The 14,032-nt window shown below is 38.5% G+C and overlaps 1 protein-coding gene across 1 annotated transcript in view; it reads right to left on the bottom strand.

Moving 5' to 3' along the window:
• Positions 1-257: 257 nt before the first annotated feature.
• Positions 258-14,032, bottom strand: part of SLC26A3 (solute carrier family 26 member 3) — a 29,275-nt gene continuing 15,500 nt past the window's right edge. The window contains exons 12-20 of the mRNA XM_055114818.1: positions 12,873-12,979; positions 11,321-11,390; positions 11,136-11,228; positions 9,460-9,555; positions 8,603-8,836; positions 6,758-6,812; positions 2,600-2,742; positions 2,413-2,478; positions 258-715 (exon numbers count right to left, since the gene is read on the bottom strand). Of these exons, the coding sequence (XP_054970793.1) occupies positions 692-715; positions 2,413-2,478; positions 2,600-2,742; positions 6,758-6,812; positions 8,603-8,836; positions 9,460-9,555; positions 11,136-11,228; positions 11,321-11,390; positions 12,873-12,979 (888 nt within the window). The 3' untranslated portion in view covers positions 258-691. The remainder of the gene's footprint in view (positions 716-2,412; positions 2,479-2,599; positions 2,743-6,757; positions 6,813-8,602; positions 8,837-9,459; positions 9,556-11,135; positions 11,229-11,320; positions 11,391-12,872; positions 12,980-14,032) is intronic.

A 14,032-nucleotide genomic window follows, 5' to 3' on the forward strand; every position in this document is an offset into this window, starting at 1 on the left:
GAAGAATTGGCTACCCATCTTTTCTTTTCACCTTCCTTGCTTTCTCATTTTTTAGCTTGTATAGTTTTCATACTAAATCTATATAGGTACAGATATTACATTAGAAGGATTGTGTTTAAAATCTGGATAGGAGGTTGGATGCTTTAAAAAACTGGTAATCATAAAATCTGAGCAAAGAAGCCTGATTACAGGGGTTCTGTTAGAAGATTCTCATGTAGCAGGTTTCCAGCCAGACCACTATATAACAGGACCCACAGCAAGCATGTTTCAGAAAGCTAACAAATTTAACAAAACAAGACACATCCACTGTACAACTGATTTTTTTAATGGAAATATATTAATATGACCTGTATAAATTATGAGATTCAAAACAGTGGCACCACTATACTGCTAAGCCTATGCATGAAGGTAGTGACTAGGATGGAAATCTGTCAGTGCTACAAAAATATGTATGAACAAAATAATTTTCACCCTTTGATAAAGCTACAAGATATAAAATTTAGAATACTTATATAATTTCATACTAGATATGTGAAAAATATGCCATGCTAGAACCATCTTGTTCCAAAGTTTGAAACATATTCTGTCAAAAATACTCTTCATACAATGTATGAACTTATCAATAACTTTCTGGGTATAAAGTTGTTTTTATGTCATAGTCAGATGAAGATCCTTCTGAATTATATGTTGATTAGAATTTTGTTTCAACTGGCACCTGGAAGAAGACAGAAAGTTCTTGTTTTAAAATACTCGTCAAGGTCTGTTACAATAATCACATCTTAGGAGCTAGAATTTACCAGAGTTAACAGGTTTTTTTTTGTCTTGAATTTTAATGATCAAGTACGTTCCATCACTGCTTGTTTAACATAAATCTATGTGATACCACATTGTAATTCAAAGGCCTAACTTAAAGTAATGGTACAGTGTGTTGTAGCAATATCTTTCTTCACATTTATTCCAAAGGACTATGTGTGTTGGCCTGGTATATTCAGCTGTTACCCCAGTCACCACTGGTGGCCTATCCACAGCTGGTGATTTACCTTCCTTGAGACCAAAGAGCTGGTGTTAAATATTTCTTTTTTTTAATACGGGGAAGCCAAGTTCCACCACTGTGCTAGCTACATTTGTTAGACAATTGGTTCTAGTGTTTGGGTCAGACATGAGGTAAATGCTGTTCCTACCCTTTATCCTCCAATACTTGGTGACAATTCTGAATACAATTACTGAGGAGAGGGTTTCTGGTGTGAGACTTTTCTTATAAGGTACTCAGGCAAGGTGCCAGTTTTATTGGGTTTCTCTGGAATCTAGTCCTGGGAGACAGAATCATGGTGCTTATGTACATTCGCCTCTTACCTCAGGTCTATCCAATTTTCTAGAATGGCCTTTTCATCTGACCTTTGCTACTTGATACCACTCTTAATAATGTTCCAGATTTATCTTATGCTCTACATTTCTTTTTCATTTTGACTAGAAATTCCTTTTTTGAGACCTTTCAACTAAGAGAAATACCACCAGCTGCCTGCCATGCTTGAAGACAATCATTAAATTCTTTCTCTGGTCCCTCAATCCGTTAAGTCTTTCACTAGAGGATAGAGATGGTGTACTAGAACAGAAGACAGATCTTGTCATCAGAAAGATCTTAGTGCAGTCCTGTTGGGGTCACTTGGTATGTGACCTCAAGCAGATTAGTTAAGCTCTCTGAGCCTGTTTCCTTTTTTTTTTTTTCATTTGGAAAATGAAGATATCTTCTTTGTATATTGTTATAAGGATTGAGATAATGAATGTAATACACCTGCCATCTACCTGGCCTACAGCAGAAACCCATTTTAATTTGTGATTCTACTTTTCCCAAACTAGAAACATTGCTTTAAAGGACTGAATGTTCTAGAAATGAACATCTACAATGAAATGGGACTCTCCAGTTAAATGCTGAATTGGCAACTCACTCTAGTAAGGAAGGATAGAAACTTGTTTCATTGCTTGACTGGGCACTGTGCTAGGGACTTCTCAAGCATCTGGCTATTGGGAGGTGTGTATTCGCTTATCATTTTCATTGCTAATTCACCTGTAAATGGAAAGAGCAATACCTTCCCTGCTACGTGGATTATTACAGGGCCAGAATAAGAGCATTGTTGTAAGTGGTTTGAAAAACAAAAGAAGATGTGCTCAGTATTGCATTAATGGAGATCTATTATCACTATTTTTTCATCCTGTTTTTGTACGGGTCTGAGTTTCTTTCCCTGAAAACTCCCTGTGAGATTGGTTAGCATTGCTTCAGTTTTCTAGGGATGAGGCACAGAGGCTCAAGCAAGTGCTGGACTTTCTGCCACATGCAGGAAGTGGCCTCACTACTTTGAAGGGTTTTTTTTGCTGTGATGTCTAGGTGAAGATAAACCTGTTGAAGAATCTTACCTCATATACCCGATTACGTAATCCTCCATTTGTATTTATGGTAAAATCAATTTTTCCATCTTTTTCCTGAGAAAAAGAGAATGGAAATATGGATTAGGGGCTGATTTTTTTTAATGTTGAAAAAGAGAAATTTAAGGAGTGCAGATGGCTGCTTATGCAATTGTGAAAGTCACCAAAGAGCTGATACCTGACTGGGATTAAACTTTGAAGTACTGTAATCTTTCTTCATCAAAATATGCAAAACAGCATCATGGATTGTTAAGAAAAATATTGAGTTTTTCACCTCACCATCAAAAAATTCATACCGGTTAAGTTTCTCAATGAAGTCATCTGAAGAGAAAAAAACATAACTTTTAGGAAGAAACAATTGTTTGGCTACCGGTTTCCCCTTGAGGCTAGTAATTTCACCTTCCATTTGCAAATGTGCGTTTCATTGACATTTGGTTAAGTGTGTGTGGGTTGCAGTGGTATAATACCGGTCTATCTTTAGTACAATGTCTTTTGGAACTAACAAATACCTTTCTAATAAAAAAAATTTAATGCCCTAATGTAAAAAGGAGGAAGGCAAAGGAGCAAATGAAAAACAGTAGTTCCTAGAAGAAAATTCATTTAGGCAGGAGCCTAGTGAATTGATCTCCCTGCTTAATGATTAGAGTATCAAGTGTGGCTTCTTATTAAAGTTTGGGATTCTGCCAAAATGGAACATATGTTTATGGACCAGTGATATGCTGTGGTTCTTTATTGTAGCCCATTTTCCCAAAGCTGCTGGGTTTTATGAGAAAGCATCTTCCTTACCACTTACCTCTCTAATCATCTTTGAGAAATCCCATTTTTGTAGGCACTAAACAGCATTCATTTACATAGATGACTCAACCAACTATTACCTTATGTCTGCCATGTGCAAAACTCTGGCTGAGTAATAAGAAAGATCAAAAGATAAATTAGACCTGAATCTTGCCCTCAAGGAAGATAGAACATTTATATATTCCTGTAGTACTGACAGAAAACGTGTGGTATAATAATGAGGGAAAGGAGCAATCTAGTTTTTTTCCTTTATTGTTTTCTTAGTTTTAAAATAATTCCCAGCACATAGTATGTCTTCATATTTTTTGTTGAATATATAAGAGAGATATAGATCATGTACTATGAAAATTCTGAGAAATTTTCCTCTTGGTGGGTATCTGGGAAAACTTGAGCAGATACCGTCTAAACGTGCCTAGGATTTGGAGAAAAGTGGAGGAAGAGAAGGTACACAGTTATGAAGATGGATTCTTCTGTTTACAGGAAGCTTTCAGTGACAGAGGGAGAGGGAGCGTGGAGGGCACTGTGGCCACCAGGATCTGGGATGGAGTGGGTGGCATGCAATGGGAAGGAAGGTGATAATCTTTGATAAAGACAGAAAAGAATGCCAGGCAGCAGAGACAGCAGGAACAGATACTTTCCAAAATATCTGGGATGATGAGGAAAGGGTAAAATTGTTAGTAAATTAAAGGTTTCTGGGATCAAGGGGATATTTTTAATTATAAGGAAGCCTTGACAATGGTTGAACTAATTTTCACTCCCACCAACAGTGTATAAGCACAGTGTGGCGATTCCTCACAGGGCTGAAGACAAAAATACCATTTGACACAGCAATTCCATTACTGGGTATATACCCAAAGGAATATAAATCATTCTTTTATAAAGACGCATGCATGCATACATTGATTGCTGCACTATTCACAATAGCAAAGACATGGACTCAAATGCCCATCAATGATAGACTGGATAAAGAAAATGTGGTACATATATACCATGGAATACTATATAAAAACATATAAAAAATTAAAAAAAAAATATCCTTTGCAGGTACATGGAGTTGGAGGCCATTATCCTTAGCAAAGTAATGCAGGAACAGAAAACCAAATACCTCATATTCTCACTTATAAGTGGGAGCTAAATGATGAGAACGTATGGACACATGGAGGGGAACAACCCACACTGGGGCCTATCGGAGGGTGAAGGGTGGGAGGAGGGAAAGGATCAGGAAAAATAACTAATGGGTGCTAGGCTTAATATCTGGGTGACAAAATAATCTATACAATAAACCCCCATGACACGAGTTTACCTATGTAACAAACCTGCATGTGTACCCCTGAACTTAAAAGTTTTTTAAAAAAGTCTTGAAACTAGAATATGTCTGTATATTTTAGGGACAGGATCCAGTAGAAACGGAGAGATTAAGGATGCCAATTTTATACTTTTCGAAGGACATGTGTACCACTTGTCTCCTCTCCCTAAAAAGCTCCCCCTAAGTACTGTCAAGGTTGACTGCCTCACTTCGTTCTAGTCTGTACTCAAAATGTCATATTGCTGGACATCCCTGATCACCAGTTTTTCTTTCTGCCTCCCTCCCTCCCTTCCTTCCTTCCTTTTTTCTCTTTCTTTCTTTCTCTTTTCTTTTCTTTCTTTTTCTTTCTCTCTTTTTTCTCTTTCTTTCTTATTTCATCTTTCTTCTTTCTTTCTTCTTTTTCTTTCTTTCTTTCTTTTCTTTCTTTTTTTTTTTTTTTTTTTTTTTTGATTTGAGACAGGGTCTTGCTCTGTCACCCAGGCTAGTGTGCAGTGGCACGATCACAGCTTACCGCAGCCTCGACCTCCCAGGCTCAAGCGATCCTTCCATCTCAACCTCCTGAGTAGCTGGGACTACAGGCACATGCCACCACACCCGGCTAACATTTTTTTTTTTTTTAGAGACGAGGTTTCACCATGTTGCCCAGGCTAGTCTCAAACTCTGGGGCTTAAGTGATCTGCCTGCCTCAGCTTTCTGGAGTGCTAAGATTACAGGCATGAGCCACCGCTCCCAGCCTCTGTTTCTTAACTCTGCTTTTTTCTTAGCACTTATCACTACCTGAAATATGCTTTTGTTTGTTTATTATGTGGCTTTCCTATGAGACTATAAGCTTCATGAGGACAGAGGCTTGTCAGATTCACTGCTGTATTCCCAGCACCCAGAACTGTGCCTGATAAATAGTAGGTATTCAATAAGTCTTTACTGAATGCCCATCATGTCCTAGGATCTAGGGAAGAGACAGGAAGAAGGTAAGCAGGAACAATACCTGCCCTGGAAGACATATAGTCTAGTAGGGACAGAAACTGAACTGCAAAATTATGTGATACGTGCGTACTCTGTAGATACAAACAGTCTGAAGACCCAGTGCTCTGGCTGGGGAAGCAAGGATGTTTTCAGTTATTGTCGGAAAAATTCCTGAAGAAGCCTTCTTTCAGAAAATGGGATGGGAGAGCATTATAGGGATGGACAAGGATATTAGTTAGAAAGTCCTTCTAGAAGGCCTAGTTGAGAAGTGAGAAGGGTCTAGATTAAAGTTCTGGAAATGGAGAGGAAGAGACTGATTTAAGAGGAAATATTTATAGGACCTGGTAACTCATTGACTAGAGGGAAGGAGAGGAGAAATTGGTGATGGTTTCAGGGTTTCTATCTGGAAAACTAGGTAAGCAGTGATGCAGTGATTGTGATAGGAAAGAAGTATTTTTGGGAGGGGGAATCATATACGTAGTTCTAAAAATGTGTATCTGAGGTGCCTGGGGATGTCCACAGTCGAGTCCATTGGTCTGCAGCTTAGAAGAAAGGCCTGGGCTGGAGGTATAGTTTGGGGATTCATTAACAAGTAGATGCACATGAAATCATAAACATGTAGGAAATTGACTAGAAAGAGTCTGTGGAATTAGAACTATGGTATAGAGTGTACGGTTGAAGCTTGGGGGAGACTGAAAGTGGGAGAAGAACCAATGTCAGACCCTGAGGAGATGTTTGAGAGGTAGGAGGTGAATCAGAACTGTCCTGCCAGAGTCAGGGAGGGAGAGAGTTTCAAAGACAAATGCTAGAGAGAGTGCCAGATGCTCAAGTAAGCTGCTGCAGAGGGACCTGAGATGAAGGCCGTTAATCCTAACAATCTGGACATCGCTGATAACCTTGGCAAGGATGGTCTCATCAGCAGGTGAAGCTCAACCAAATTGTTATGGGCTGGATTGTGCAAGAGAAGGGAGGAAGAGAGACAGAAAACAAGGCTACCTTTTCAGGAAGTTTAGAGTGAAAAATAGTTAACATGTTCCTCCTTTGTTGCCTATGAAATCAGGATTCAAATTGTAGAATGTATTTAATTACGTATCAACATATCTAAAATACAAAGATGCTGTTTCCATAGGGATTTTTATTGGGTTGGCTGCATATTAGATTTTCATCATGACTATATAAAATACTCATTCTTTGGAGAGGCTGTCTAGATTGAGAGTTGGCAGTGAGCCTGAAGTGATTGTCAGAACATAAAACAAAAATAAAGCCACTTACCATCAGTTCCAACGATATACACATCTACCTTGATCCTGATAAATTCTTGCAAAATCTGTTAAAAAGAAAAGTATATCTTCCTTAGGGAACAGTTTCACTTGTCAGAAATATAAAGAAAACAATCAGAATTATACCTTACGGGTGATATATTGCTTTTAGAAGCTTTAACATTTTGAAAAGAGATAATAGTGTCAGAAGATACTAAAGTTAAAAACAAGGCTCTGTGACAGAAATAAACCCAAATAAAGGAGCCCTTCTCCTCAGTAAGAAGTTAAAAATGATCATTCTTGAAGGAAGTATTATGGGAAAATGTTCTGTCTCAAACTCGTAAGAACAACTCTGATTTAATTTTAAAATAGTGTCTTCTTTGGGATGATCTCAACTAGAGCTTTCTTGCTACATAAAAGTTTTAAAAAAGAACCTATGGACCATGAGTTGCTAATGATTTTTGTCCACAATGAATGGATGTATCTAGCACCAATGAATCTTTATACATTTTTCTGGTCTCTAGGCTAAGAACAAATACCAGTAGTGATATGAGTAAGATCATGTAAAGTAAGAAAAGTAGCTTATATTGTTTGATCAGGTGAGATGATCATTAATGTCATTGCCATCATCAGTAAACACTTTCAGAACCTCTTCTAGGCACTTAACTAAGAATTAGAGCCCCTGTCCTTTGTGTTATACTGCTAGAACCAAAAAATAAATGTGTGTGTGTGAGTGAAAATGCAGAAACAAAAGCTAAAGTAATCAAAAGCTAAAATAAACAAAAACCAAAACCAAAAAAGAAAAGAAAACGCAAGTAGACTTGAGAGTTACATGATGTTAACATTAAAAAAAAATTCTTCCATTTTCTAATTTTGTATCCAGTTCACCCATGCCTAATAGGTCTTATCTTAGGTCAGCTCTCACTTGGGCAGATTTTTGTGAAAACCCAAGAAAAAGAGAGAAAGATGTAGAATTTCTTAAATTTTCTTTTTATATGTTTCTGCATTTCTGTTAGAAACTAATTTATTTTAGAAATGTTATTAATCTGTGGAAAGAAAACAGACTGCAATCTGATTGTTTCAGTCGTGTTTTGAAATCACATGTGACATTTATTCTTTCATATATCTATTTGGGTTTTAGCCAAGTGAAATTTCATCAGCTTATAATGGATGAGGATAAAACAAAAGGATCCACTCTTCCAGATCTTCTCTGATTTCAGAATAATTTAGACACAGTGCCCACAAAGATTTGAGAACACCACAGAATTGAAATTTGAAAGGAACGTGAGCATAGTTGTCCACCAGCAGATTCAGCATACATTAGAACTGTAGATTTGATTCCCTTCAATATAGTACCCAGTCTCATGGAAAATGCCCTTTCAAGAGTCCACTGAACACCACCTTTCCCTCCATGGAATACTCTAAGATTATCATTTGCTTCTAATTAAATGTATGTTACCTAAAGGAGCATCCTTCCACAAATACAGTTTTTTTTGTTGCTGTTTTTGAGACAGAGTCTCACTGTATTGCTGGAGTGCAGTGGTGCAATTTCGGCTCACTGCAATTGCCACCTCCCAGGTTCAAGCCATTCTCCTGCCTCAGCCTCCCAAGTAGCTGGGATTACAGGTGCACGCCACCACACCCAGCTGATTTTTGTATTTTTAGTAGAGACGGGGCTTCGCCATGTTGGCCAGGCTGGTCTCGAAGTCCTGACCTCAGGTGATCCACCCACCTCGGCCTCCCAAAGTGCTGGGATTACAGGCATGAGCCACTGTGCCCAGCCCACAAATACAATTTTTTTTTGTTTTTTTACCTTTAGTCATTGATTGGTTGTTTCCATTAAAAACAAAGAAATTACCGATTTAAGGCCCCTCATTGAAGAAACATCAAGAAAGGACACTGCTGAAAAGTCGAGAATGAGGCTGTGGAGGCTGATTTTGGGGACCTCAATGTTGAGAGGAAGATCATCATTCCAGTCAATCTGGAAAGGCAGGTCTGTGGTATTGATTGGCTGGTCCAGTACTTCTATCTGATTGTTGTCCAGCTCTTCGTCGGAATCTTTTATGGTGTCAACAGTACATATAAATCCTTTCTGCAGGAGAGGATAACAAGTATGAAAACTGTGACCAAGAAAAACATTGTGTATGTCAGAGAGAGCCAGTGAGTTTCAGAAGCACTGATTCTGAGTTGAGCCAAACGATGGGATTGGACTAGGTGTGGTGGCTCATGCCTGTCATCCCAGCACTTTAGGAAACTGAGGTGGGAGGATCACTTGAGCCCAGGAGTTTGAGACCAGCCAGGGCAACATGGTAGGACTCCATCTCTGCAAAAATAAAAAAGTTAGCCAGGCATGGTGGCACATGTGCTTGTAGTTTCAGCTACTTGGGAGGCTGAGGTGGGAGGGTCGCTTGAGTCTGGGAGGTCAAGGCTGCAATGAGCTGTGATCGCACCACTGCGCTCCAGCCTAGGCCACAGAGCGAGACACTGTCTCAAACAACAACAAGATTGTAGACAATTGTGTTTGGTACTTTTCCCAGGAGAATAAAAATTTTAGGGAGACCCTCAGAAGGATGTCATTTTAAAATATAACAGTCATTGACACATGAAATCCCTTGTTTATCTGGCATTTCATTTAAAGGAATGGAACTAACACCTTGAATCATCCTTTACTAAGCTTTTAGCTATAATGCATAGAAATGTGGTCAAGGAACTTACTGGTGTCACTTGTAGCAAGCCTTGCTTCTGCAGTTTTCGGATTTTCCTCAAAGCTTTGTTGCGCTTGCGTAGAATTCGAAGTGGACTAAAGCCAACCTGAGAAACCCATTGCTGTGTTACAAGAGTACTGAATATTCTGTTATTTATATAGCATAATTCTAACAACTTTAACTGGAGTGATTTGAGGGATTGGGACAGATAATAAAAATATTTGTGACAAAATTTAAAAGTGGTTTAAACAACATCAGCCAGAACATTGGGTCAGACCCATGGTCTGCTCCACCTGTATGCAGTTATCAACAGTCAAAAGCTTTTGTATAACACAGTCCAGGATTCATCCATAAATTATCCATGAATGGACATAAACTCTATTTGAATCTGTTTGTGTTTGGAACCTACACAACTCTTAGGGAATTTTATTTTACTTATTTTCTATTTATTGAGTACGAGTTGCACCTACATAAGTATTCTGCTTGTATGTAATTTTTATCTTATTAAAATTTATAATTGTATGTTATTTATTATTGTACAATTTTATTTTATAATTTTAGTATTATATTTGAGGCTAATCTTTGTTTTTTTCAACACTAATGAATTCTTATTGCTGTAATATTTAGTTACAGATAAGTAAGAGAGGAGGATCAAATTATGTAATAAAAAATCCTTGGCCAGGCGTGGTGGCTGAAGCCTCTAATCCTAGCACTTTGGGAGGCTGAGGTGGGAGGATTCCGTGAGGCCACGAGTTCAAGGCCAGCCTGGGCAACAAAGCAAGCCCTCATCTCTACAAAAGATTTAAAACTTAGCACTTAGTGGGGTGTAGTGGCACATGCCTGGAGTCTCATCTACTTGGGGGGCTGAGGTAGGGGGATTGCTCAAACCCAGGAGTTTGAGGTTGCAGTGAGCTGTGATCATGCCAGCCTGGGTGACAAAGCGAGACCTTGTCTCAAAAAAAAAAAATCCTTGACAAAAAATATAGTTAGATGGAAGTTTACTAGAGTAATCGAAAAGGGCAGTACAGAAAACCAAATATACAATATAATCTCATTTTGCAAACAACAACAAAAAACTTGGTAGAAAAATATCAGATGCATATCAAACTAATAATAATAGTTAAGGTTTAAGGCAGAGGCTGTATGCAAGGTACAGAGTAGACCAAAGGCATGTTTCAAGAGGGAGGACTGAGCTTTTTTTCTTAACTGTCAAGACTGCTTCCTTGTCGTCATCTCTCCAGTTTGCCAGGGACACTCAGTATTTATAGTTATTCAGTATTAACTATTCATTTACAACTGTTATACTGAATCTCTTTGAGGATGCGGTCAAATATTAAATGCTCCTTCATTGTTTCTGAAGTTGATGCCCAAAGAAAATCTGTAGGATGACACCTACTAAAAGCTAGCAGCCCAAAACTTGGTAAATTTCTTTTATTCTACATCAGAATTTGAGAAAAGGATTCTTCTATATTAGATGTCATCTGAAGAGGCTTATTTCCCAACCTATTAACAAACTCCCCATAAGGTAGTTTCATCTGCTCTGGGACGTGGGACAAAAAATACTGACACAACCCCACCTCAACATATGTGACACAACCCAGCCTCAACAATGACCTTACAGAACAATGACATTCCCAGAATTCAGTAAGATTACAAGGAAAAAAATTAAATAACCCCAAACCTTACAGCATCGATAAGTTTCTGCCTAAAGAAACCAATGTTTGCAAAGTAGATAGGAGATGGACATCTGAAAATTTTCACTCCTTCTGGCTCATACATCTGTAAGGCAGAGAAGCATTGTTAGGTGTTGCCCATTAGATCCATAGTTAATATCATTTAGCAAGTCAAAGAAAAAAATGAATCTCCCTTACATCATAATAATCTTTTTTATTCTTATAGATGTTGGTTCTTCCAATATTAGCCAGCGTGCTGCATTTTGGACTGTAGGGAGAAAAACACCAAGTAAATCATTCATGTATGTTTGTTAAGCCTATAAGGCTAACACTGATTTTTTTCCAGCATACCAAAGCAGGCTCACTTTTCAAAATGTAAAAGGTTGGGGAATCATCATGCCATCAGAGACTCTGGAAGGTGAACACCTTGTTTTACTTATCTTTGTGTCCTCTCACAGCACCTAAAAAGTGCCTCCCATTTGTCATGTTACAGTTTACAAAGCACTCCATATGCTTTTGCCATTTTGATTGTGAATATCACAGTTATTCCATGAGGTAAGGTGGATATGATTACCCAGTTGTATGGATGAGAACATGGAAAAGTAAAATGACTTGCTTATGACCATTCAGTTTGTCTCTATGTTTGATGGGTTCCCAGTAAAAAATGGAATGAAATACAAATAAATGAAAGAGTTCGGGAGTATTTCAATATGGATGTATTCCATCAGTCAGGGATTGACTTTGTGATAACAATTTCTGTTCTAGAACTCCTTAGTTCCCAAGGAAGCATCTTTTTCTGTCACACCATGTAATTCAAAATAGGCTGAGCAACCACATGGTAGTGATGTTACATGGCAGAGATTTTAAAAAATCAAGGCTGGTCGCCATGGCTCATGACTGTAATCCCAGCACTTTGGCAGGCTAAGTCGGGCGGATCACCCAAAGTCAGGAATTCACCAACCAGCCTGGCCAACACGGTGAAACCCTGTCTCTAGTAAAAATACAAAAATTAGCCAGTGGCAGGCACCTATAGTCCCAGCTACTTGGGAGGCTGAGGTAGAAGAATTGCTTGAACCCAGGAGGCAGAGGTTGCAGTGAGCCGAGATTACACCATTGCACTCCGGCCTGGGCGACAAGAGAGAAAGTCTGTCTCAAAAAACAATAAATAAATAAATAAATAAATAAATAAATAAATAAATAAAAATTAAAAAGATGCTTGGACTGAATGATTATTAAAAATCAAGAATTCCAAATGGCTTTTGTGGAATTTTAAGGTAAGAGGGGCCTTTGAGAAGTTCTCTAATCCAGCTCCATATTTTAAAGGTACGAGGGCAATCTAACAACCTATAAAGAGGAAATCCATCCACTAGATGGAAAGAATCTCACAATCTCAGTAACACATTTCCATGTTTAACAAGTACAAGGCAAAGACATTAAACCTGCTTGGAATAGAATTACTTCTGGTTTATAGCTGAGACTCAGAGATTTATATGATTTATTTGAACTGGAGTCAAAGCCAGAAGCAGACCAATAGCAAGTCTCCTCCCTGGGCTGATGTTCTAAAGCTGGGCCATGCTATTGCCCTTCAGGCCTTGAGATGAGCAACTGGAGGGAGGATAAACTGCCCCATCCTGATAGAAATGCACACCTATCAACCAACTACTGTTCTCTTAGCCAGTGACATTTTTTTTCCTCTTCTGATTTGGGCAGGTCCAAGCCTGCCAGGATGCAGAGCACTTTGAGCACTCACAATTGGGTCCTGAACACGATGGTTAGCAGTTGAAATGCCACACTAGCTGCCAGGCCTAACCCGAGTCCCAGGACAATGGTGAAGATGAAGGTCATGATCCAAATTAACTGTGAAAAGAAAGCAACACATACACTACAATTTACTTTGATTAAAGTACAATGTCGAGACGGGGTCTTTTAAAAAAACTTTATTTTATTTATTTTTTTTTTGTAGAGACAGTGAGACCTTGTCCCTATAAAAAAAATTTAAAAATTTGCCAGAGGTGGTGGAAATTGAAAGTTGTCATCTTGGGCCAGGGAGCAAAGTGCACAGAAGACACTTTTCCCAAGAGGTCATTTCTGCTGGCTCAGGTTCTGGGCCACAAAAACACACACAAATATAAGAGGATTCAAAGAAAGTGTACTTATTTCTAATCCCATCTCCAACTCATTTAGGAAATGGAATTATCTGTCACAGTGATAATTATAATTGCAAAAACGGCAATTACTTTTGCACCAACCTAATAGAACCAGCTGCTGTTCATTAAAATCAGCAAATTAGACTGGGCGTGAAGCCTCACACCTGTAATGTCAGCACTTTGGGAGGCTGAGGTGGGAGGATCACTTGAGGCCAGGAGTTCAAGACTAGCCTGGGCAACATAGTGAGAATCTGCTTCTACAAAAAATAAAAAAAAATAGCTGAGGATGGTGGTGTGCAGCTGTAGTCATAGCTACTCAGGAGGCTGGGGCAGAGGGATTGCCTGAGCCCAGGAGTTTGAGGTTATAGTGAGCTAGGATGGCACCATTGCACTCCAGCCTGGGTGACAGAGGGAGATCCTATCTCTTAAAAAAAAAATCAGCAAATTAACTGGTAGAGCTTATACTAATGTTTTACTCTTGGTCTGTTGATTTAATTAGTGGTTGCTATCTTTATAAGAATTTTAGCATGCCAAAAGGGTGTTAAAACACCCCACAAAAGTAAACCAAGTGTAGTTTACTAGTTATGATCTTTAAATACCTAAGGGTATGTTAACAGGCATTTTTACACTACAGACTTTGACCCTGTTAAAATAGCAAAGCATGTGAGAGCAAGGGGGAACCTTTCCAAATGAGAGTATTTCCAAAAGCAATGTTCAGAAAATAAGTTCTTCACAGATTCGTGGAAACAAAAACATTATGTAA

Source organism: Pan paniscus, chromosome 6 (genome assembly GCF_029289425.2).
Source record: "Pan paniscus chromosome 6, NHGRI_mPanPan1-v2.0_pri, whole genome shotgun sequence".
NCBI lineage: Eukaryota > Metazoa > Chordata > Mammalia > Primates > Hominidae > Pan > Pan paniscus.